The 26,673-nt window shown below is 45.2% G+C and overlaps 1 protein-coding gene across 1 annotated transcript in view; it reads right to left on the reverse strand.

Moving 5' to 3' along the window:
- Positions 1-716: 716 nt before the first annotated feature.
- LOC129542122 (protocadherin Fat 3) overlaps positions 717-26,673 on the reverse strand; it is a 177,055-nt gene continuing 151,098 nt past the window's right edge. Inside the window, 6 exon segments of the mRNA XM_088832281.1 lie at positions 717-4,884; positions 5,519-5,554; positions 6,281-6,340; positions 9,149-9,262; positions 12,852-13,504; positions 15,464-15,617. Of these exon segments, the coding sequence (XP_088688407.1) occupies positions 4,262-4,884; positions 5,519-5,554; positions 6,281-6,340; positions 9,149-9,262; positions 12,852-13,504; positions 15,464-15,617 (1,640 nt within the window). The 3' untranslated portion in view covers positions 717-4,261.

Consider the following 26,673-nt stretch of genomic DNA (forward strand, 5'->3'; position numbering starts at 1 on the left):
ACTTGTCACTTCCCGGAATGCAGTAGTATGGGCTCATAAAATTGTTCAATAGTAGCAATTCAGGTATTTGTTTGCCAGAAGGGTACTACAGTACATTCTGATGGGTCCAAACACACTCCAAGCGACTCTACGATTCCCGAGTGCATTCTAAACACTGGAAGAGACTAATTATGGCCTTTGTGTAATATTACATACCTGTAATTATTGCTTTTCATTATTACATAAGGAAAGAAAATCTTATTCTTTTCCTATCTCTTAGCCAGCTGGCTAAATATTAACTGATGCCAAATCCACATATGGCAACTTTAAACCCTAGAATTATACAACCAGAAGCTTAAAGACATTGTGGATTTCCACCAGAATAATGTGCAGTTGAATGCTGCAGGACAAACCCCAGCAAAAACACAGAACCCGCCTTCTCACAGACCACACAAAACGATGACGCTAAAAAATGCCTCTTCATATCTCCCTTGCTCATGATTGGAAGCTAAAAACAAAAAACGTAAAACCTAACCACTCTGCTAGCAATATCCATGCACTGGGACGGCAGCAGAGAGGAGAGACCAGATGATTATCTGGACAACCCATGCCAAAGGAACACCAGAGCGCCCTGAATTCTCCCAAGGAGGTGTCCCTGGGTCCTAAATGATCTAGTTTGCTTATCTCTTGTCTCCCTGATGCTGATCATGTAGTCTCAGGCATTGGTGCCGCAGCGGGTGGGTGAGGGTGGGAAGCAAACAGGAATTGGCCGACAGTGTTTTCCTTGCTTTCTTTCCCCAGGCTCTGCTACTGATTCCCAAGAGTGGTTCCAGGTAAGTTCCAGGAACGCATCAATCCCCTTTCTAAGTTTTCACCCCAATTGTCTGATGGGATAAATCTTAAATGCATGGACTTGACTTGTTCATATCACTAAGTCTTCTACAATGGCATTTCATGAACTGGCAGGATAGGAGTACAGGGAAAGTTGGCATGGAATGAAACTCAGTAACAAAATCCTCACAGAAGAAAGCAAATAAATTAAACACCTACTTTCTTTATATTTTACAGCCCCAGAGCTTCTGCTGACTGTATGACAAGCATCACTAGTCCAGCTACTCTCAACCTAACCAGATTGTGTGCAATACAAGTAAAGTGCCTACAACGGGCTATGGAAAACAGCTTCCAGAGGCAGCACATACAGGTCAGGAAAACATTGTGGGAAAGACAGTAATGGCTTAAATCTTTCCCATGTGGTTCATCGGGGTGAATGGGGTAGGAATAAATACCAGGGCTGGGAGGAAAGAAAAACAAATGGACCCGGTAGGTAATATAATCAGAGCTTTACTGTACTTATTGATCAGTTTGAGTTCCATTTTATAATTATCATTCCATCCTCATTTTAGAAAACATTCATTTGGTGAAAGCAGTTTTGATCCATGTCCAAAGAAATGTATGAATTCTGTAACTGCACCTTTTCTATGGGGTCTGCAAAATACATCTAAGATCATGAGGCTTCCAGAGAAATGCTCTCCATAAGTTCTCTCTTCTAGTATATTCCAAAGCAGGAATGGGGTGAAATCAAAAGCTCCAGCAGAAGCAGGCAGATACCATGCCCCAGGCAGGTTAGTGGTGAATAATAGTAATAGAAAGAATACTGGTCAAACGGATGAATTCTAGTTCTTGTTCAGCTACTTAACTTCCTGTGCGAGCTTGGTGAGTCCCTTCCCCTCTCTGGGTATGTTTCCTCTTTTATAAAATAATGGGATTGGATAATCAGATCTTAAAGACTCTTCCAGTTCTTGAATCATTGGTCACCCCACCTAGTTCCATCTTGGCCTGGCTGCAAACTATTTCAGAATCTACAGGAAAAGCTAATTATCCAGAAAGTGAAAAGATATCCTGTGTTTGTTTAAAGGTAATTGATCAAAACATAACACGCGCTTGTCTGGGATACATTAAGCTGCAGAGCTACTCTGCAGAAAACCAGGGGACGATATCCTGAAGAAAGAGGTATTTTATACAGGTCAGAGCCAAGAGTGGGCACAATTTTCTTGGGTGACTTCACAACAGCATTAGGATCTATTTATTCCTTCATTACTGGGTTCTGAGGGCACTCTGCCTGGAGGGTATGCTGTGCAAGCAGGAGTGACTCACCGGCATTAATCTCCTTCTAATATTTCCTGGGGCAAGAAATGAATTGTTGGTTTTACTTTGATTATTTTTTTATGCCACTGCATTATAGAAAGTGTAGCAGCGATTCTATTCTAGACCATTAGTTTTTCTTGCAAATGGGTTTCTTACATAAGAAAAATACCAAAGATTTCATTCTCCCAAGCAGCCTTAGTGAAATTCATTTATTTCAAGACCACGGTGCAGATAATGTTTCTATGAGTAGGTCTGACTAAGAGATAGGAAGAGGAGAAAAGCTGAAAATTCTGTGAAGTGTATGAGTGTACAGTTTACTCAGGAAGCTTGAGAATGAAAAGGAATTTTTGTTTGTTTTAACCACAAACTTTTGGAAACATTGACTCCTACAAAGAAGTGGATTGAACATACCTGAAACAACTGAAAAATACGTCTGAGTGGATGATACACAGATTCAGGACAGTATAGTGGATACACCAACGCCATATGTCACCAGAAACTGTGGACACAGAGATTCGCTCATATGCAGAGAGTGCAAATATGCATTTATTTGACCATGGCCTCTGTGCACGTGCCCATGATACAACTGAAGCACGAGAGTAAAGTTACTCAGCTCATCAACTTTAAGCTTCGAGTTACTGTATTCCCAGTCAGATGATTCTCCTGGCAAGTTTGGAAACTCAAGGTCAAAGCCCGCATATCGGAAGAGAGGAGAACCAAAAGGCAGGGTGTAATGAAACTTTATGCTTTTTTCAAATAAGAGTTTAGTTCTGAAAAATTATAACAAAATACTGTTTTGTCTTCTTCCTTAAAAAAGCTCAGTTTTGCTTCAAGTTAATATAAACGGCAATACCAAAATAAAGTTAACTGAATCGGAAAAAAATATGGCATTTGGTGTTTCTCTAATATCATCAAGATCAGAGAAATTGGAAGGTTGGCTTTGCTGGCAGGATTTTTAACATAGGTTGTATCCTAAACCTTCCTGTCACTTTTCCTCAAGAGCAGCCTTACTGAGTGCAAGCACATATCTGTACATAGGCCCAGATACACACACTATTATAATTTATACACAATAACTAATCTTTCTTCTCCTTTTTTAAAAAACAAAATCGCATCTATAGTGATGATGCTACCGATTTAAAACACACACCTTTTATCTGCATTATCAAGAACTGTGATTATCTAGCTGAAAACTTTGAAAGTATTTTCTTTTTTTCCTTGAATTTGTGAATTCTGCTTAAACCTCTCAATATCTCTCATTCTAGGGAACAATGTACTAAAATATTCCTTTTTTTTTTGTCTCTTTATTTCCTGATTCTCAGAACAAAGACCAATTTCTGCCGCAATGTTAAAACTGTAGTTACAGCCAAGAATATTTACTGGAAAACACAAAGACAGATAATCACATTCTTTCCAATGTTTGCACAATGTTAACTTTCCCCTCAACCTACAAAATGGGACCCAGATATCTCAAGTATTCCTCTTCATTGATATCTTTCTCAATGATCATAAAATATAACTATATTATTTCGGATGCTTAACACAAACAAACAAAAATAACTGAGTATACTAAACATTTTACCCAAACCTAACTTTATAGCTGAAAATTGGGTAGCTTATTTAAAAAAAAAAAAAAGTTGATTTGAAAGGCTTCAGCCCATTTTCTTAATAATGGTTGTTCCTCTTTTCTTTTGCCTAAGAGACTAACTTTTCCAACAGTCATAACTACTATTTTCACTTCCCCCCATTGGCTCAAAATTACATGCAACAAAGCCTCTTGGCTTGCTGCCAGTTATTAATACTGCAAGGACCGGAACGACGCTGTAACACTTCCCAGGGCACAAGGCTGCACAAAGCAGACGGATGGGCCATCTAACGTCACAGCGGAGCTTGCTTCCCCTTGAAAAACTCGGTGCACCTTCTGGGTCATCTAGGCAGGCACGCGCTGCCCCGGGCGATGGGTCACCTCTCAGAAACCATTTCTGAGCCTTTCCTTTTCACTCAAGGGGAGTCGAGCTTGCTCGTGACAGTACGACTCGGGGAAGGAGTTTCCAGCCGAAAATACTGCGTTGCTGCTGCGCGGACCGAGCCGCGCCGGTCTCTGCGCGCTGTGCCAGCCGCGGGCTCCGCGCCTCCTCTACACCTGGGTCTGCTGCTGGGTCTCCAAAAAGGGCATGTGGAGGCCGGCGAGGCTGAGCTCCCCGACGCTCTCATAGTCACTCACGGCCGCCTCGGAGTCGTCGAAGCCGCAGCTGGCTGACACATCGGAGGACGAGGGGCCGCGGGAGTTGTGCAAGGAGAGGGCCACGCCGTCCGCGGGGCCCGCCACGGCCGCCGCGCCCGCGCTCACGCTCACGCCGAAAGTACTGAGCTCGCCGGCGGCGGGCGGGCCCCCCGCGTCCGTCTCGTGGGGGAAGGGGTGCGGAGGGAGGTACTGGCTGGGGTGGAACTGCGGCCGCCTCCGGCAGCGCGGGCTCAGCGTGCCGCCCAGCGAGCCGGGCCGCGCGGGCGGCAGGCCGTCCAGCTGATCCGCGAAGTCCTCGGGCAGCGGCGGCGGCAGCGGGTCCTGCCCCAGGAAGTCGTCGTCGTGCGGCGGCGGGTACTCGCTGTCCACGTCGTAGCCCCCCAGGTAGTAGTCGCTCTCCAGCCCCCGCTCGCTGCCCGGCGGCGCCGCGCCCTCCTGGCTCTCGTAGGTGGGCACCTCTTCTATGTCGGACAGGCGGGCCCCGGGCATCCAGTCGGACGTGTCCCAGTGGTAGGCTGTGAGAGGGAAGCCGGGGCAGTTAGTTTCCTCCAGGGCGGTGCTGGGCACAGGGCGCAGACAGCCGCGGGCAGGGGACCTGGCATGCAACTCTCAATGCCCAGGAGACTGCTAAGAAGCCAGGCGCAGCCCCATGCGTTTTACAGGGCCCTTCTCAGGCCCAGCCATGCTCTTGCCCGGGGGGTAGAGGCCTTGGCAGCTCTGAGGAGGAGGCCTGATTGCTGCCGCGTCTCCCACTCAGCCACGGCATAAGCCTTGGTGAGCAAGGGCACGCTGTGGAAACACAGTTCTAGAAGGCTCTCCCCTCCACTCCCTCTTTCTAGCTGCAGGCTAAGTGCAGAGCCAGGCTGGCAACATGCTCTAAGAGGGAAGATGCACCAGCCTTCCCGTGGGCCGCAGGAGGGCGGGAGGTACCCGTGCAGAGGAATGAATGACTGGGGCAAGCGAGAGGCTTGGGGAGGGAGATGTGGGCGGGGCTTTCACCCCTAGTGCCGAGCACACAAGACACCTGGAACATGCAAAGGTCAGGTCAAAGACGCTCGGAAACGATGGAGGGAGACGGACAGGGTAAGAGCAAACTCAAAATTTCTAATGCATAAGGAACATCTGGTGCTGGGGGCGTGGCAGCGTCACCTCGGTTGAAGTTCTGTCCTTGATCCATGACAGACACTGTTTAAATACAAAGTGAGAAGTGAAACTGACAGTCCAAGGCACGTGAAGAGGGTACAACAGGGCATTTAGGGTGACTTTTAACAATGCTCCTATTTCTCCCTGTTGTTATTTTCAAAACAAACAAACAAAAAAACCCATCTGTAGCAGGTCCTAACAGTTTAAAATCACTAATGAAAGTTACTTGATTGAAATCAATCCCCATAATATTGTAGCTTTGAATGATTTCTTAAATATCCCTAGCTCATGGTAGGTGCTTAATCATGTTGAATGTAAGAATAAACTTAGTATTAATCTGGATTTCAACTAAGTGGCTATTCTTCTCTGGGAAGGGATTTTGTAAAAAGAGTACCTCACATACTGGACTTTTTTTTTCAAAATTGTAAAATTCACTCTAATTCAGAGAGAGACATTCAGTGTCTCATTTGAAACCACCTTTTTACTATTGCCAGCTGATTAAAATCACCCTTAGTTCATAAAATAAAGAAGCTACAAGGATGTATTATACAGCCCAGGGAATATAGCCAATATTTTATAATAACTATAAATGGAGTATAACTTTCAAAAAGTATTAATCACTATGTTGTACATCTGAAACATATATAATACTGTACTACTTGAAAAAAAAATAAAATAAAATCATTCCTTTTTCAAAGTAACAAGGAAACAGTATTTCCTAAAAAGGTAGTTGCACAAAGAAATGCTATGGAAGAAAACAGTAAATACCTTCATTCTCTATAGTGTCAACTACATTGTTGACAAGCTGAATGACAGTCACTATGGATGCTTGTGGCCAGGAAAGAAGACAGGAGGGAGGAGAAGGACAGTCTCAGGTTAGTTATGTCTTCTGAACATACACTCTTAACAACAGCACAGCAACAACAAAGGTACAGCACGCAGATACCCAAAGTTTCCCATAGTCCATCTCCTAGACTACAGTGGACACTGTTATCCCCTGGGATTCTCGGAGGAAGGGAAACAGTAGCAAATCTAGGGCCAGTCCTCCTGAAAGCCATGGTCAGCAGGAATTGCCACTCCATAAATTCACACCTTGTGGCCCAGTGAAATCAATCTAGGAAGGCAGAGGCTCCTAAGCTCATGCTAATTTCTCATTAGTAACTCCCAAAGTCTCTGAGGAAGATCTCACTATTCCCAGGGATAATTAATAAGTTGTGCTGCTCTGAGCCGAATGCCAGTGATGGGTGATAACCTTTGCAGGACTGATGATTTCATACTCAGATGGTGCTATCAGCAGACTGGGACGACCTGAAGCCTGGCTCCCACCCGCAAAGTGTAGATGGGAGCTTGGCCTCTGAAACAGTCAGAAAATGGGGAGGAAATTTCTGTGCCCACCTGGGTTGCCTTAGCATCTGATACCAGAAGCTTTTGGAGAGGTGATCAGGCTTAAACCAATTGGTAGACGGCTAAGTCAGAGATCTCTTTTGGTAAATGTCACATTACTCTTGAAAATATATGGATTATTTTCAAGTGTCTTTTGATATTGATTTCTAACATCATTCCACAGTGATTAAGAGGACAGACTCTGTATGATTTCAATACCTTTAGACCTTGTTTTATGTCCCTGGATATATTCCAGTGTCTCCTAGTTTATAGTCCATGGGAACTTGAATAGAATTTGTATCCTCCTATTGTGTGAAAATTGTATAAATCTTAATTATGTTGAGTTGGTTCATGGTGCTTTTCAGGTCTACTTTGTGTGTGTTAGTTGCTCAGTTGTGTCTGACTCTTTGAGACCCTGTGGACTGTAGCCCGCCAGGCTCCTCTCTTCATGGAATGCTCCAGGCAAGAATACTGGAGTGGGTTGCCGTCTCCTACTGCAGGGGCTCTTCCTGACCCAGGGATCCAACCCAGGTCTCCTTCACTGCAGGCAGATTCTTTACCATCCAAGCTACCAAGGAAGCCCTCAGGTCCACTGTATCCTTCTGCTTTTCAGTATATTCATTCTATTAACTTTTGAGAGTTTGATATTGAAACTCCAACTAAAAATCTTAATTTACTTAACAAATTGTAATAAATAGCGAAATTATCTGTAATTTTGTTCTGTATTTTCCAAGTCTCCTGTAAATGTGTTATCATACTTTATAATTTAAAAAACAAGAAAGAGGAAAAAAAAAAACTAATTGGTAGAAAATTCCTACCACTTTAGGAAGCCTGCTAGAATGAACCAGCCTAGAATGCTAAGCGTGAAAGCCCAAGGGTGTGATGAAGCAGACACTGTGAAAGTAGTCAACCAGACATCATCACTGGAGTTGCTGTCGGGAGTATGGAAACACTATGTTCTTGGGTGCCTCTAGATAAAACACAAACCAGAAACAGCTTTTCTTCTGGTTAGGGATGAAGAAGGGGGTAAACAGCAAGGCAAACAGATCTGGAGACTTGCCTCTGACCTTCTGAGAAAGCTTGGAAGAAGTCTGCTGTCAATGAGGCTTGCTGCCCAATGGTTTCTGCACCTCTCAGGAGGGCCAGGGATTTGGGAAGGAAGTGGGAGGGATTGGGGGTAGTGACGGGGAAAGCAGACTGTTTTACTTCTGTGATTGATGTTATGGTCTTGGGGCTCCCCTGCTTCTATCTTTACCTGTGGGGTGGGAGTTGGGGGGGTGGCAAAGACTGTGTTGTTTTCATTTTGTACTTCATGGTACAGAACGCCCAGTGTAGGAGTCAGCGCTCAAGAAAAACTCTGCAAGGGTTTATGGGTTGAATGATGACATACATTAATACATATTCTGTTTTTAACAGTCAACAAATGGGAAAATGGCATTAGGTGTAGACTAAGATAAGGTTGCCTGTGTGGTGATGACTACTGGAAATTATTCTTGGTTCACCACCATGTGGTAAATTCTGTTTCACGACCATTTCTGCTCCCCTCCCCTTCCTGGGGCAATCAACCTAGTTTCCAAGCCTGGTTCCTCAGGTTGGAAGACTGAGGCCAGAATTAACGTCCTCTCCATAAGCAGGGGCTCATAAGCTGTGGAGGCAGCGGTCGTGGAGTCAGGGGTCTCATGAGCCACATGTTACTGGATGCACCATTTTGGGTGTGTGTGCATGTTTCAAAGGAGCGGGTTTATCATGTCTACTAGAGTCTCCAAAGGCTCATGACCCCACGCGATCATAAGGGGTCCTCAACTGAGTGAAGGCACTGCCTCTCTGGGAAGCAGGTTCTACTGGAAGGAGGTCTTGCCTCTGAACAAATTTCTAATGATGGGTAGGTTGGATGTAGAGTGAAGACATCATCACGAGTTAAAACAAAAAAGGAAATACGTCACAGTTTGCTGGAGAGTATTCTTTGGGAGAAGGTAGTTCCATCATGAGCCAAATCAAAGAGGACGCATCACTGGAGGTCTGGGGGAACCTTGTCTCCTTCTGTTCCTGCTCACAGCTGGGGCAGCTCAATGAGAGCTTTGCTTTTTCTGTGAAAACACCCAGCAGTGGAGTTCACCAAAAAGCTGTGAGCATGGGCAGAAGTCCAAGATCAGGTCAGGAAACGAAACAGGTCCCATCACCCTCCCCTCAACCAGTGGCTGCCAGCACAGGAAACACAGTCCTCCAGGGGAAACAAATCCCGGGACTTCTTACCATTGTCGTCGCCCGAATCTGACTGGAAGGAACTCAGGGACTGAACTTCTGAGTTGCTGCCTTTATTACTGCCTGCAAAGCAGGTCACTTCTCCTGGGTCATCAACCCCTTTGTCTTCGCGGACAGCCAGAGAGAAAGCAGAAATGACACTGGTTACCTTGTGCATATTTCCAGCCCCGTCCCCTGCCAGAGTTCACTTCTTGGGGCGCTTTCATCTGCTTAGAGAAAAGAATTTAGCTACACAGTAGAAAATTGATTGTGCCATCGGGGGCAAAGGTCTGTCAATCAAGAGATTTACATTATGGATTCGAAACCCTTAACCCGTGGCAAATGAGCTTCCAAATAGCTGACAGCTGAAAGTCGCTGTTCTGCCTTCAAAGGGGAGCAATTGAGTGAGGAGTGAAGGGAGGATGGAGTGGGGTGGGTTTTGCATTCAGAGTTAATTTAAATCATTTGCATGGACCAACGTAGTGTCAACACCAGGTTAAGTGAGATTATTTTTAAAATAGGGGTATAAATATTTTATAGGCAAGAATATCATTACAGGTCTCCAAACTTCATCTCTGGGGAGTGAGTGAAGTTTTCCGCATTGCCTTCTAGAGGGCAGCGTCACACCATGTTTGGGAATGACAGCACGCGGCACTCTGGCAGGAGGGCAGTCAGTGGTGTGGATGTGCTGTTAGCCACACACTTCCCCTTCTTTTGCCGCACAAAGACAGTCTGCACACACACACCAACAGACACCCACACAGCCACACACACACTACAGTCTTATTTGATGGACTAAGGAAGCAATGGAAAACAACCCGTATCTCCAAGTTGTCAAGTGAAAAATGAATTAGTTGCCCAGAGACTCGCCAGCTAGCGCTGCCTTGCTTAACAAAGGAGGAAATGTATTCATAAAAACTCAACAATACTTTGGGGGGTCGTGTGAGTTTTGGCCTGAGGTGGAGTCTGGAAATAAAGCTGTCACATTCCGAAGTAGGGAGAGGGATTAGCAGGATCCTGATCAGCAGGAAAACTTCAAATCATTACAGAGTGTGATGGCTCCAAGAGAGGGGCCTCATGCTTCAGGAATGGCTGTTCTTCTCTGTGACTAGAGAGATCACCATTTCTTCCACACTGGATGGTGGTGGGAGCGGGCACTGCGGTGTGGCCTCTGCCACCAGATGCTGGAGCCACAGCAAAACAATCAGTTGATAAACAGCTGATCTAAGTGGAGAGAGACGCCTGGGAGAAATTCACCTGTCAGTAGCCACACCGCAGAAAACAAGATGTGCCTTGGAAAAGCACAAAGTGGGCACCAGGCTCATCTGTGAACACAGCTGATGGGAGGGAGGAGATGCCAGGTGACCCACCCTGGTGAGCACAGTGCTGGGCAGAAACTCCTCTCTGCACTCCTCCATTTATTTAAGCCCCTCACTTTTCATTGCTAAGTAATAGGAGGCTTTCCATTAACCAGAGGATTTAGCAAGGCTGCAGTGAAGTCTAACTCTATAGATAATTTGAGAGGGAATATATTTACAGGTAAAATCCAAGGGCGACTGCTGCAGCTGCTAAGTCGCGTCAGTCGTGTCCAACACTGTGCGACCCCATACACGGCAGCCCACCAGGCTCCCCCGTCCCTGGGATTCTCCAGGCAAGAACACTGGAGTGGGTTGCCATTTCCTTCTCCAATGCATGAAAGTGAAAAGGGAAAGTGAAGTCGCTCAATCGTGTCCGACTGTTAGTGACACCATGGACTTCAGCCTACCAGGCTCCTCTGTCCATGGGATTTTCCAGGCAAGAGTACTGGAGTGGGGTGCCATTGCCTTCTCCCAAGGGCAACTACTTGAAGTATAAGTGTGTCTCCTTAACGGTGGACTCAGCAGTGGGGGTGAACTAGAATGGCATGCGTAGAGGCTCTCTTCCATCGTCAGCAGACCCTCCCTCTCCTGCGCCTCTTCCTCCTCCCTGTAAAAGTTCCAGGAGTAGTCTTGGAAAAAGAACCTGATGCACCAGGTTTGAATCCCATCCCTCCCTTTCCTAGTTACTGCTTGTGATGTGAAGTGAAGTGAAAGTCGCTCAGTTGTGTCTGACTCTTTGTGACCCCACGGACTATACAGTCCATGGAATTCTCCAGGCCAGAATACTGCAGTGGGTAGCCTTTCCCTTCTCCAGGGAATCTTCCTGACCCAGGAATTGAACCCAGGTCTTCCGCATTGCAGGCGGATTCTTTACCAGCTGAGCCACCAGGGAAGTCCAAGAATACTGGAGTGGGTACCTATTCCTTCTCCAGAGGATCTCCTGACCCAGGAATCAAATGTAGGCAAGTTATTTCACTCATCCCTCCTCCAAATGGTGCCCATGTGGGGCAGCGTGGGATTTAAGGAAACGATTCAGCACATAGCAGGGGTGACTTTTCATGATCATTTGCTGCCTCTGTTTTCTCACCAATCTCTTCATCCTTAACCCTTGCACACTGGACTCTGTCTTGAAGACTCACTGAAACATTCTTGAGATCACTAAGAATCTTCCAGGTGGTAAGCATAGTATATCTATTTTTTTCTGTGTAAGACTGTATCCTCCTGGATGGCTTTATGGGACTGAACCCTGCTGCCCCTGCTGATACCCTTAACTTCTGCTCGCTGCCCTTTCCGCTTTTCCGGCTCTGTCTGTGTGGCCCGTGTGTGTTTCCCTTCCTGGCCCTAGTCCCTGCCTACCTCCCACATGCAGGCGTTTGCAAGTGGCCCAGATTGAGCATATTCTCTGCTCCTGCTCCCTTGGTGAGCTCACACTCTCAATCATCTTGAGTGTAGTTGGCATCCAAACTTTTACTTCAAGCCTTGCCTTCCTCCTAAACAACAGAGCCAGACCCCCGTCAGGAGACCCCTTCTGTGTCCCCTACACTAACTAAGCCGCTTCCTGTTTCTAGAAGGCCCTCTCAGACAGTTTCCTCCCAAATCTTACTCAAGCTTAAAGACACCAGGAGGCATGCCCCCTCCCTCCATGGAGGAACCGTTTATCTCCTTGACTACAGGTGCTTTCTAGCTTCATTTAAAACCTGCCTCCCCGCCCCCTTCAGCTCCAACATATATAAGAGTACTGTATCCCCAGCCTTTGGAAACCAGCCACCCAGGGTGTTACTGCTGCCTGAATATAAAGCCACTAGGCCTGATGAAAAGTCATAGGATACAACAGAGCTTGCCTGACTGAGCAAGGAAAGCAATCACCACCTCTCTCCTAGATGTTCGTAGAGGCCAACTAACTGCTTCCTTATCGCTTACTTTCTGCTTAGTCTCTTTTCCATGGATTGGTCTGAACCATCTTTTAAAAATGGAAATTATATTGTGCTACTTTCCTCTGACCTTCCAGAGCACACTTCCTGTATATTGCCTATGTGGCTACCCTGCTTGGTTTACTGCCAAGAGTATGTTGTTAAGAGAAAAGCATGGGTTTTAGTGGCTGGCAGCCCCAGGTTGGAATACCAACAGCCTCTTAGGAACTCCGTGATGGTGGGCACCTTATGTATGTTCTATAAGCCTCATTTTCCCCATCTGTAAATGGGAATAAGAACCAGAGCAAGACTTCAGGGCTGGTGTGAACCTTCAGTGTCAAGGCCTGTCCTCAGGGGAGCTCTGTGCCTCTGGGGTCGCTCTCCCTCCCAAAGTTCCACTAAAACACTCCTGGAAGCAACGCTGCTGAACTCCTCCCACGGACTCACTCTCAGTGCCCGCGTCCCAGCCGTTCTTGCGGATGGAGTCGCAGTCGGAGCGGCAGGGGGACACGGCGGGTAGGTTGGGGGCCACGCTGCACACCACCACGCCCCGCCGGGCCGTCAGGATGCGCGGGGACTCGGGGTGGAAGGTGGTCATCTCCTGCGGCTCGCCGCCCAGCCCGTCCCCGATCTTGTCCAGGTTGCTCCTGGAGTCGCCCTGGAAGCAGGGGGTGTAGGCCATGGGGCGCACGGGCACCTGCGGGGGCCCGGCCTCCTGGTACGCGTGGCGGCCGTCCCCGGCGCGCAGGCTCCGGAAGGGCACGCCATTGCTCTTGCGGAGCAGGGCGGCCGTGGCGGGGTCCTGCACCAGCGTGATGTTGTTGCGGGAGTAGCTCTTGCGGAAGACCTTCTTGCGGAAGACGACGAAGAGGACGATGAGGGCGACGATGACCAGGAGCACCGCGGCGATCCCGATCAGCTCCTCCCTGCCCACGTAGGCGTGCCTGGCCTGGATGTTGGGCACGACCACCGGCCGCAGCCCGCAGTACTGGCCCACGTAGCCCGGCGTGCAGTTGCACACGAAGGAGCCGAACACGTTGACGCAGGCGCCGCCGTTCTCACACTCCTCCCGCTCGCACTCGTTGACGTCCTCCTCACACCTTTGCGACAGAAGACAAAAGGCCCCTCTTAAACAGCAGGGCCGGCGGGCGTCCGCCCTTACACGGACGTCTTTCAGAAAGGTAAAAAGCCCCTGAGCAGAAATGACGTGATGCAGGGTACACGGGAGATGCGTGGGCTTTATCTGCCCAGCCAGGACGTCCTCATCACCCGAAGGGCTTCCTACCAACCAGCCAATGCCATCTCTCCCATACCCTGAGCCTACCCGGCTGGGTGGGGAGGAAAGGGCTCTCCTGGGAGAGAAGAGAGAGCGTGGAAAAAGAAACCAGAGATGCTGTTGAAGACATACTGGTCTTCACATGCTCGGGGCCAGATGGATCTCAGAATGCAAAATTTAGCAATTTTCGAAATGACATACACTACGTGTCTTTCATATTATGTAAAATACCCACCCCATCCCACAAACTGGCATAGGACCTATCACCAAATATACCAGCGTTTCTATAGTGAAACATATGGATAGTCACGCTAAATGAGGGAAATAAAGACTAGAATAGCCTCGGGATGGTTTGCTTGGTTTTGCCAGCAAATGTTTGCCACGATTATGTTCTCAATCTTTTTACCTCTTAGAGCTTTGGGGATTGTAGACTTGCAGATAAAGACCTGTGAACCTAGACGCCCTATACAGAGCTTCCCAGGAGAAGAAAGGTTCTGATTCTGACATTTCCCTCTAATGAACACAGTAATTTTTGGTCGCTCTGGGAAGCAAGGGTAATGGGGCATATGTAGGCAGTGGGTGGAGGGATGCATAGCAGTGTTTATCTTCCAGATTCTGTGCTTAGGTTTTTTAAAACTTCTTTTTATTTATTTTATGTGGGATCTAGTTCCCTCACCAGCGATGGAACCCCGGGCGCCTGCATGGGGACCGTGGTCTCTCAGTCACTGGACCACCAGGGAACTCCCTGTGTTTCTGTTAAAGGCTAACGCTAACTCAGATTACCAGGGGAAAAAATGATTAAAGCATTCTAATGAAAAAAAAATTAACTTTATTCTCTTTAAAGCAATCCATGACTTGCTTTGAGTTTAGTTAAAATAGGTAAACATGTAAGTCTTCCTGAGTTTAACATTATTTAAGAATATAGTCTTTCCTCTTCCTTGTCCTCTAATTCTGCAGTTGTTCCGACATGTTCATTTTAAAAGGTCCGATCACGTATATCTTTGGTAATCCACCTTTTAAAATGTAGTCAAACGTCCCTAATGTGAACAGATTGAGGCCAGGTCAGCTGGAAATTAGTCAGAATCACAGAGTATTTAAAAATAAATGCAGCTTTATTACTTTAAATTACATCCAACGATTCAAAGTCAGCTAAGTATTTCCTGGTAAAGTCCTCAGGAGATTTGCTTTAATGAATACATAAGACTGATCTGTAATTAGAATATCACTTTGCTTGAGATTTTATATATATATATATACTTCTAAAACCATCAAGGATGGTTAAAGTGGTGTTTTACTCAGAACTGAAAACATTCCCTTTCCATTTGGCTAACACTTTAATTTCCCTCATTCTTGGGGGAATAAAAGATTTTCATAGGAAAGGTAAGTCTTTAGTTTCTCAGGATGATCATAAAACGCTAGGCAGTAAAGTCCAGTTGATGAGTTCTGGGGAAATGCATAGCATATCTGTCTCAGAATTATACTGGAAACATTAGGGTCATAGATGACTTTCTTTAAAAGAATTGCTTCCAGATTATATAACACATAGTAATTATATAACTTTTTGAAAATATAGAGAAGAATAAAGTAAAAATGTAATTTGCCCATAACCGCACTCCCCAGAGATAATCCCTGATACCATTTTAGTCACTGGTAAGCACTCTTCATGTTCAGGTATTAACCCCTTGCCCATCCTATCAGTAGTGGATATTTTGCCCCAGTTAGTTTTGTTTATTTAGCAAGAAGAGGCAGTGTAGGAAAAGACTAACTGTACAATCACACTTACGTGACTCCAGTGAGCCCAGCTTTGCAATTGCAGATGAAAGTGTTTCCTATGGGGTCGCAGGAGCCTCCATTCCGGCAGGGGTTTGGGAAGCAGGCTGTGATCTCAGATTCACAGTTCCTCCCAGTGAACTGGGAGAGACAAGTACACTGATAACCTGGAGAAACAGAGCAGCTCGTGAGCCACGGATGCCGCTGCTGCTCAGCGTGCACAGACTCTGCCGCAACCTGGACTCCGGATTCCTCTGAACAGGGTCCACATTCCAAAGATCGTTGGCAAATTGGTTATTTTGAACTTGGAACACATCTTGCTGCAGAAATGCCATGTAATGGTTTGTAACTCCTGCTAGTCCACAAAAAATTCATCTAATTAACCACATACATGAAATAAGAATGGTAAAAAGACACCCAGGGACCAGATCCCAAGTACAGAGATCAGGATGCGAAGGAAGATGCTTTCCCCACCACACGGCTACTGTACAGACAGGCTGCCTCTCTGTAGGAGTTTATCATGGGTGCTGTGCTAATGTCATTCGAACTCTTCCAAGGCAGCTTCCTGAGAGGGGGTGTGAATGAGGTCAAGTGAGACCTCACACAGCTGAACATATTTTTACTCCATCATTATGCTTTTTTAAAAAATAATTAAGTCATGTATGGAATTCTAAGCAATTCCTTCTGTGTTACTTTTGAGAAATCCAAAGTCATTTTGGTTCCTGTGTGTGACCTGGTCTCTTTTCCTCTCTTAACAGTTTGGAAGATCTTCTCTTGCTCCCAGTTTTCTGAGCTTTCACAATGACGTACACTTTCATGTGGGTTTACCTCAACCAGTCCTGGGTAGTCAGTGGGCTCTCACAAGCTGTCAATGGTAACAACTTTGGGAAATTTACTTTATTTCATTGATTTCCTTTCCTTTATTTTCTCTGTTCTATCTTTATGGAAGTTTTATGGTTTGGATGTCAGATCATTTGGATTTTCTTTAATTTTATTTTTCTCTCTTCTATTACACCTCTGTGGGGTTTTGCCTTACTTTCTGAGTTTATCATCTTTTGAAACTTTAATTGACATTTTCAAATATGTTGAATTTTTCCAGAGGCTCTTACTTTGTTTGCTGAGCTTTTATTTTCTTAAAACACATAACATCCGGCTCCTGTTTTGAGGTTATAATATCTTCTCCTATTTCTCTAAAGATATTAATAACATGTTAATGAAGCACTCTCCCTGTATAGTTTCTTCCAAGACACTTTTATCTGTTTCTGTGGTTTGGTCTCTGTGAAGGCAGACTTCCTATGTCCAGTTGACTAAGCTCTAGTGCCCAGTTACTGGTCAAACTCTAGTCTAGATGTTGCTTTGAAGGTATCTGTGGATGTGACTAATACTTACAATGAGTTGGCTTTAAGTAGAACAGACTGGGCTTCCCAGGTGGCGCTAGTGGTAAAGAAACACCTGCCAATGCAGGAAACATAATGAGACATGGGTTTGATCCCTGGGTGGGGAAGATCCCCTGGAGGAGGGCATAGCAACCTACTCCAGTATTCTTGCCTGGACAATCCCATGGACAGAGGAGCCTGGTGGGCTGCAGTCTATAGGGTCGCAAAGAGTCAGACATGACCGAAGCAACTTAGCATGCATGCACAAAGCAGATTATCTTATATAATGTGGGTTCAGTTCAGTTCAGTTCAGTTGCTCAGTCGTGTCCGACTCTTTGCAACCCCATGCACTGCAACATGCCAGGCCTCCCTGTCCATCACCAATTCCCGGCATTTACTCAAACTCATGTCCATTGAGTCAGTGATGCCATCCAACCATCTCATCCTCTGTCATCCCCTTTTCCTCCTGCCCTCAATCTTTCCCAGCATCAGGGTCTTTTCAAATGAGTCAGCTCTTCACATCAGGTGGCCAAAGTACTAGAGTTTCAGCTTCAACATCAGTCCTTCCAATGAACACCCAGGACTGATCTCCTTTATAATGGACTGGTTGGATCTCCTTGCAGTCCAAGGGACTCTCAAGAGTCTTCTCCAGCACCACAGTTCAAAAGCATCAATTCTTCAGTGCTCAGCTTTCTTTATAGCCCAACTTTCACATCCATACATGATTATTAGAAAAATAATGTGGGTGGATTTTACCTATTCAAAAGAAAGACTTAAGAAGGAATTCTGCCTCAAGACTGCAACACAGAAATCTTGGCTGAATTTCCAGCTTTGAGGATTTCAAATCAAAGTCTGAAAAATCAACTCTTTATGAATTTCTAGCCTGCTGTCCTGCCCTATAAATTTCAGACTTGCCAGTCCCACAATCCTATGAGCAAATTTCTTAAAAATCAATCAGTCTCTCTTTCTCTGCTTGTTTCTCTCCCTCCATACCTATCTATAGTCTATCCATCAATCATCGATCTATCCGTTCATCTATCCTATAGTTTCTGTTTTTCTGGGGAACCTTAAGACAGTCCCTATCTTCCAAATGAGAGGATTTCATTCCTTCTCTGATAATTCTGGCTTATCAGTTCATACTGAAGAATGGGGTGGAAGAAAACTAGAAATCTGATAGGAAGCTCTAAGAGCATCAGTGGGGCTTGTCAACTGTGATACTGTGTCAGTATCCTTGGGTCAATTTCCACAGTAATGACCTTTATCCCCTGTTTAGAGGGCAGGTGAAGACCTGGTTTCTAACACTTGGGGGATTGAGCAGTAGTAGAAGTGTGTGGGTCTCGGCATGCAATGAGCACATCATGTTTACTATAGTCCACAAATAGCCATCCTCACTGTTATTAGAAGGGCTCTTGGGTTAATCTCTGCTTCCCCCAGTGGTCAGTGATTGATATTAGAATACTGTAGATTGATCTCTGCAGGTGTAAGATAATTAATAATCTGTAGATTGAAATAGTGTATGCTCTCTGTACACAGTGACTTGTGAGAAGGAACTCAGTTCCTTTTTAGACTAAAGGAAGGGGCGGGAGAACCAGGAATCCGCAGAGTGCAGCGGTGATGAGGATGGGGAGGGCGATCAGGAGGGGAATCTAAGGCAAGGGGGTCAGCGCAGGTGAGAGTCCTCCTCTCCAGCGCCTATTTAACAAGCTTCTGGCTGTTTCTCAAAGTATAGCGAAGTAAGTGGGGGCCAGGGAGAGGCACGGAGGGAGTCTGAAAATCAGGGGCATTCGACTCACTATCATGGAAACTGGATTCCAAGGAGGGACACGGGTTTGATTTCTTTGATTTGGCGTCTCTGACCTTGGGCAATCAGAATTTACAGTGAGGCCCGCCCTCCAGGGCACCGTTGTACTCCCACACATTTCCTCCTGCTTTTCTTCATCTAGCGCTACCTGATGCGGCCGCCAGCCTGACTGGTTAACCTCCTCACTGCCACTGCATGTCTAAGCCATTAGCAGTGGTGTGCTGAAGCTGGCTCATCTAAGGTTGGGAGGATTGACTTTAAGTGTTCAGGAAGTTGGCAGACAGTTATTAAATCACAGGGAGCCTGATGCCAGCCAGGCTGGGAAGAGTTACACCGCAGAAGTCAGCAAACACTCAGATCAGGGCTTTTGTGTTTAGAGACCTGGTTTACCAGCACAGCTGGGGACAGGGATACAAGGACAGAAAAAAACCAGCTACGAGCACAGAGATCACTACAAATCCTGCACAAGGAGAAGCCCTGTTCTATAGCTGAGAAAACGAGATGTCTCTTTTGAAGGTGAGGATGATGATGGGGGCAAACACTTGGTGACAGCTCTTATGGACCAAGGACAGTCGCTTTCTAACCGTGGTGCTGGAGAAGACTCTTGAGAACCCTTGGACAGTAAGGAGATCAAACCAGGTAATCCGAAAGGAAGTCAACCCTGAATGTCCATTGGAAGGACTGGTGCTGAAGCTGAAGCTCCAATACTTTGGCCACCTGATGCGAAAAGCCAACTCATTGGGAAAGATCCTGATGCTGGGAAGGATTGAAGGCAGGAGGAGAAGAGGAGGGCAGAGGATGAGACGGTTGGATGGCATCACCGACTCAATGGACGTGAGTCTGAGCAAACCCTAAGAGATAGTGATGGACAGGGGAGCCTGGCATGCTGCATGCAGTCCATGGGGTCGCAAAGAGTCAGACGTGACTGAGCGACTGAACAGCAACTAAGGACAGTTCTAAGCACTTTACTTGTAGTAACTCATTTAGGTCTCAAAACAAGCCTACGGTAAAGGGACTATAGTTATTATTCCAATTTTGTAGATGGGGTACAGAGAAGTAGATTATGTAGTCATGAAACTAGAGCGGACTTGAACCCCAGCAGTCTGGCTCCAGAGTCCTGAGTTGTTCAGTTTTCTCCTGAATTGCATGGAGAAGGAAATGGCAACCCACTCCAGGGTTCTTGTCTGGAGAATCCCAGGGACAGAGGAGCCTGGTGGACTGTCATCCATGGGGCTGCACAGAGTTGGACATGGCTGAAGCGACTTAGCAGCAGCAGGTGTAACAATCACACTTCATCGCACTCTCTATCTGGATTTCTCTGTTTATTAAAGAGAGAAGCAAACTCTCCAGGATCTGCTCTCCTGATCTCAAACCCATGGGACAAGAGAGGCAGAGCCCTTCGGAAGGCATCTTGCTTTTGTGTGTTCATCACTCAGTCACGCCGGACTCTTTCTGATCCTGTGGACTATAGCCCACCAGGCTCCTCTGTCCATGAGATTTTCCCAGCAAGAATACTGGAGTGGGTAGTCAGTCCCTTCTCCAGGGGATCTGATTGACCCAGGTTGGAACCTGTGTCTCTTGCCTTGCAGGCAGATTCTTTACCATCTGAGCCACCAGGGAAGATTTCAGAACTTTAAATTTGGAGAGATTTTTACATTAACATGCTGAAAGGCAAAAGCAATTGGATTTTAAAAAGTAGTCGGTTTTTTTTTTTAATGAAAGAAAAGTTATATTTGCTATTAAGACTTTGTGAAAGTGGCTTGTTAATATAATTAACTCATTCTAACAAAGTATTATTTATGATCTCATTACCGTGGCCTGAGCCCTATTATTATTAATATTAATTTTTATAATATCAGTGAGTCTGCCATAATGATATTAAGTGATGTAATGTTTTAGTGGCTTAAAATCACTTTGTCATTCTATGAAGGATCGCAATAATTCCATGAAAGGAAATAAGAGGCTCCATTAACACCTTAACTCCCTGGGAGTGTTGGAGAGATGAGTAGCTTGTTCAAGTATGTACAGCTAGTAAGTGATGAATTTGAACTTGAATCCAGACTTTCAGATTCTCAGATATTTCTGTAAGACTGTATTGGCATTGGGACTTGTCAGTAAGCTAGAACTCGCCACTTACGAGGCTCCCCACAGCTCTCCAGGGAGCCAACCAGATGCAGGGAGATGGACAGCACCAGGCACCCTTCAGGGGGCCAGATAATCATAACAAAGACAACAGCATGTTAAAGCTTCTGCTTTTCCAAAGCATTACCGTATATTGATATAAAATACAAACAGAGGGAAGATAATTCAAAAGGTGGCTAGGAATTATTTGATCACAAATAATACTTTAACACTTTTATATACATAAAAGAAAACATTCAGAGGATTATCTCAAAGTTTTATTCAAAAGAGTGGATTCTTTTTCTTGGGTTGGAAAATATCAAATAAGGAAACTGTTAGCAAGAACGACAGCTTCTTACATGCTAGGAAAAATGCTAAGAGCTTCCCATGCATTATCTCACTTAATACTTGATAAGAACCCTATGCTGAAAGTACTATTATTTTTAAAAATGGGAAGTGAATCTTACATAGGATCATTTGCCCAAAGTTACATAGTCAACAAGTGGGAGATGCCACTTTATACCACTTTCCAGATTTAAAAAAGATAATTGAGTCTGCTTCTGTTTTGTAAGTAAATTCATTTGTATCATTTCTTTTTTAGATTCCACATATAAAAGAATGAGCTTCTGGCTGTAAGCGGGAAGGATGGGAGGAAGGGATAGGTAGGGAGTTTAGGAGGGGCATGTACTCTGCTGTATTTAAAACAGATAAACAACAAGGGGCTTCCCAGGTGGTGCTAGTGGTAAAGAACCCACCTCCCAACGCAGGAGACGTAAGAGATGTGGGTCCGATCCCTGGATCAGGAGGATCTCCTGGAGAAGGAAATAGCAACCCACTCGGTATTCTTGCCTGGGAAATCCCATGGACAGAGGAGCCTGGCAGGTGACGGTCCATGGGGTCGCAAAGGGTTGGACACGAATGAGCAACTAAATAACAACAAGAACCAACAAAGACCTACTACTGTATAGCACATGGAACTCTGCTCAATGTTATGTAGCAGCCTGAACAGTAGGGGAGTCTGGGGGAGAATGGACACACGTATATGTATGCCTGAGTCCCTCTGCTGTTCACCTGAAACTATTGCATTGTTTGTTAATTGGCTTCACGTCAATACAAAATAAAAAGTTAAAAAAAAATTAGGTAATTGTCCTGCTAGCACTGAGATACACATGTAAAAAAACAAACAAACAAACAGTTATCACCTCGCAAATCCTTATGAAATAAGAAGTGTATTTTAAAGCCTTGCCTCAAAGCTATGCTCTTGCTTGCAATACTAGTTACAGCTGATGCAGATGATTTTGAAATCTGCACCCAGAAAAACTTAAAATGCCCTCTCCTTTCCTTGCTCAAAGAAGAGCATGGCAAAACCTATTTCATGCAATACATAGAAATGGTTTGAGCAATTATAGAGTGAATATGGACTGTGTAGGCAAATAATCAAGATCATTTCCATCTTACTTGTTTGACTTAGTAGTTGTTTTCCGACCTGATTCATCCAAGTGATGACTTCCACCTTCTGCCCCACTCGGTTGGTGGAGGTGAACATTATCCTGATTTGGTTTTGCTTCCTTGATAAGGAAACATCTGCCTTCTGCACAAAGAGGGGAATAATGGCAAATGTGCACCTAGCACTTGGGACCTGAAGTCATGATTGACCACTGTGCTTGCTCAGTTATAGACTGCATTTAGACCCTCCAGGAACTTTATGATTCGGGGAGAGAGCTGTGATGTGGTGGGTATGCATCTAAGTTCTGGCTGTTTCCCATCAGCTGAGCTGCCTGACCTCTAGGAACCTCCGTTTTTATCTGATAATTAAGCCTCACTCAGTCCCACTCATAGAGGATAATGAGGTTTCTGGATTCATCAACCACAATGCAGCCCACAAACATTAGGTGCTTTTTTGTTGTAATTACTGTAATTAGAATGGATTCAGAAATCAGCTTCGTTTCTCTTGCTCATAATCAAACAATGGAAAGCCATGAGTTGTTTTTTTTTTTAACTCTGACTTGTAGGCAGTATCTGGAGAAGGGAATGGCACCCACTCCAGTATTCTTGCCTGGAGAATCCCATGGACAGAGGAGCCTGGTGGGCTACAGTCCATGGGGTCACAGAGTCAGACATGACTGAAGTGACTTAACATGCACGTAGGCTATTTATTGGGAAATATTGAAACTTCTGTCCATGTGAGTCTCAGTGAGCTTGAGAAAACTGCTGACCACATTATTAAGTGGGATGCCACCCAAAAGTCTACATGTGGCTTACGGACTCTGTCACTGCTTCACCCCCTCAACTTGAAGTCACTCAGACGTTCTTCTTCCACCAAGCAGGGCCCACACAATACCTTCAGACCTCATGAGATGAAAACCTTTGAAAGGGAGTTCTCTAACTTTCCCAAGGAAAGCTGGCTCACAGTTCCCACACTGTACATTGGGCTGAGCCTCTAACACTCTCCTCAAGGGTCCAGAACACTTACTGTGTTAACAACATTAAGCACACTGTAATATTTCACAGAAGCAGAAGATATTAAGAAGAGGTGGCAGGAATACACAGAAGAACTGTACAAAAAAGATCTTCACGACCAAGATAGTCACGATAACGTGATCACTGACATAGAGCCAGACATCTTGGAATGTGAAGTCAAGTGGGCCTTAGAAAGCATCACTACTAACAAAGCTAGTGGAGGTGATGGAATTCCAGTTGAGCTATTTCAAGTCTTGAAAGATGATGCTGTGAAAGTGCTGCACTCAATATGCCAGCAGATTTGGAAAACTCAGCGCTGGCCACAGGACTGGAAGAGGTCAGTCTTCATTCCAATCCCAAAGAAAGGCAATGCCAAAGAATGCTCAAACTACCGCACAATTGCACTCATCTCACACGCTAGTAAAGTCATGCTCAAAATTCTCCAAGCCAGGCTTCAGCAGTATGTAAACCGTGAACTCCCAGATGTTCAAGCAGGTTTTAGAAAAGGCAGAGGCACCAGAGATCAAATTGCCCACATCCGCTGGATCATGGAGAAAGCAAGGGAGTTCCAGAAAAACATCTATTTCTGCTTCATTGACTATGCCAAAGCCTTTGACTGTGTGGATCACAATAAACTGTGGAACATTCTGAAAGAGATGGGAATCCCAGACCACCTGACCTGCCTCTTGAGAAACCTGTATGCAGGTCAGGAAGCAACAGTTAGAACTGGACATGGAACAACAGACTGGTTCCAAATAGGAAAAGGTGTACGTCAAGGCTGTATATTGTCACCTTGCTTATTTAACTTATATGCAGAGTACATCATGAGGAACGCTGGGCTGGAAGAAGCACAAGCTGGAATCAAGATTGCTGGGAGAAATATCAATAACCTCAGATATGCAGATGACACTACCCTTATGGCAGAAAGTGAAGAGGAACTCAAAAGCCTCTTGATGAAAGTGAAAGAGGAGAGTGAAAAAGTTGGCTTGAAGCTCAACATTCAGAAAACAAAGATCATGGCATCTGGTCCCATCACTTCATGGGAAATAGATGGAAAAACAGTGGAAACAGTGTCAGACTTTATTTTTTTGGGCTCCAAAATTACTGCAGATGCTGATTGCAGCCATGAAATTAAAAGACGCTTGCTCCTTGGAAGGAAAGTTATGACCAACCTTGATAGTATATTAAAAAGCAGAGACATTACTTTGCCAACCAAGGTCCGTCTAGTCAAGGCAATGGTTTTTCCCGTGGTCATGTATGGATGTGAGAGTTGGACTGTGAAGAAAGCTGATCGCCGAAGAATCGATGCTTTTGAACTGTGGTGTTGGAGAAGACTCTTGAGAGTCCCTTATACTGCAAGGAGATCCAACCAGTCCATTCTAAAGGAGATCAATCCTGGATGTTCACTGGAGGGACTGATGCTAAAGCTGAAACTGCAATACTTTGGCCACCTCATGCAACGAGTTGACTCACTGGAAAAGACTCTGATGCTGGGAAAGGTTGGGGGCGGGAGGAGAAGGGGACGACGGAGAATGAGATGGCTGGATGGCATCACCGACTCTGTGGACCTGAGTTTGAGTGTACTCCGGGAGTTGGTGATGGACAGGGAGGCCTGGCGTGCTGTAATTCATGGGGTCGCGGAGAGTCGGACACGACTGAGCGACTGAACTGAACTGAATATTTCACTTTCTAGCATGTTCTTTTGTGTCTGCACAAAATTTGACTGCTTTAGGGTTTTGGGTTTTTCTATTAGGATCAATAAAATATTATTAATACTATTACCATGAGGTTTTTCTAAAGTAATCCCCAGAAAGTTAATTCAGTATTTAGAAGAAAGACACCCAGAAAAAAAAAACAAAAAACTTTTCCCCTCATAAGCTTCAAGTCTTAGTCAAATTTATCCACAGTATATTATCTGGGAGCCTGGCTCTTTTGTCCCCCAGTGCTAAATGGGTCAGTGGACTGACCACATACAGGAAACCTGTCCAATTCCTTTAAGCCAGCCATGAAGGGAGGGAGGCCACATAAGTGGATCCGCTGATCACAGAGACATCAACAGGACCCTAGAACTTAACACAGAGCCTCGCACAAGTCAGGCAATTGATTAGAGCTTGACAGACTGAATTAATCTAGACACTTACAAGTTAGGGGCCCAAAACATCACCCAAAGTAGCACAGGTCACCCTGTAACTGAAGATCCTTCTGTGCCCAGCTATTTACAACATCTGGGAACTTGCTGCCTCATGCACGTTGCTTACAGGGGGAAGGTACACACTATTACTTCTACCTTTGAAAGGGAGCTCTGGGTGACTGCAAACTTCTGAGGAACAAAGTTCAATCTTTACACTAAAGCAATTATCACAAAATGCAGGCTGTGTACCTGACATTCAATTTCTGAATGTCCTTTGTCTCCTGGAATTCACTGATTCACATTCTGGCAAATACAGAATTTATTGGGATTCTCAAATGTCAGTCGTTCTCAAGTTCAGAACTGCATAGACTTTGGAGGCTTATTATAAACAGAGATGCCTGAATTCTACTCTTGCAGATTCTGAGATTCTGATTTGTAGGTTTGGGTCTTTTTCTTTCTCCAAACTTTTAACTAATAATTTTTCTTTTTTTGGTGGTAAGTTCAGGAATTTGCAAAATACAACTCAATGACCTAGCAGAAGGTTCCTCTGATGTGGACAGAGAATGACTGGGGCAAGTCAACAGATTTTCCTTTCTCCTTAACAAGCAAGAGAGTCTTCTAGAACAAGGGCTCATTTTAATCAGGTTCTCAGGTGGTGCAGAGGCACCTTGGAGTTTGAGAAATACTATATGCAGCACACAAAAACAGAATAGAACTTATTTTTGGGGAGTGTTTCAGGGCAGTTCGGAGACAGAGAGATAAAGCAGCATATCACCGTGGGATCTTATTAGAAACACAGATTCTGACTTGTTCTCAGATGCTGCATTTTTGACATTTCCAGCGATGCTGCCTCTACTGTTGCTTGGAACCCATTTTGAGTAACAAAGGTTAAGAGCATAGGCTGGGGGCAGGGGGCAGGAGTTCCACAAACCTGCATCAAGTCCTGACTTCCCGACCTTACTAGGTGTGTGACAGCAGGCTGGTTACTTCTTTATCAGAAAAATGAGAGTTGAGGGGAGCAAAGAATAGCACTGATCCATGTACAGGTGTGAGAGCTGGACCATAAAGAAGGCTGAGTGCCAAAGAATTGATCATTTCAAACTGTGGTGCTGGAGAAGACTTTTGAGAGTCCCCTGGACAGTAAGGAGATCAAACCAGTCCATCCTAAAGGAAATCAACCCTGGATATTCATTGGAAGGACTGATGCTGAAGCTAGAATACTTTGGCCACTTGATACAAAGAGCTGACTCACTGGGAAAGACCCTAATGATGGGAAAGATTGAGGGCAGGAGGAGAAGGGGACGGCAGAGGATGAGATGGTTGGATGGCATCAC

The sequence above is a fragment of the Moschus berezovskii genome, chromosome 25, assembly GCF_049115385.1.
Source record: "Moschus berezovskii isolate FMDL1 chromosome 25, NW_MosBer_1.0, whole genome shotgun sequence".
Taxonomy (NCBI): Eukaryota; Metazoa; Chordata; class Mammalia; order Artiodactyla; family Moschidae; genus Moschus; species Moschus berezovskii.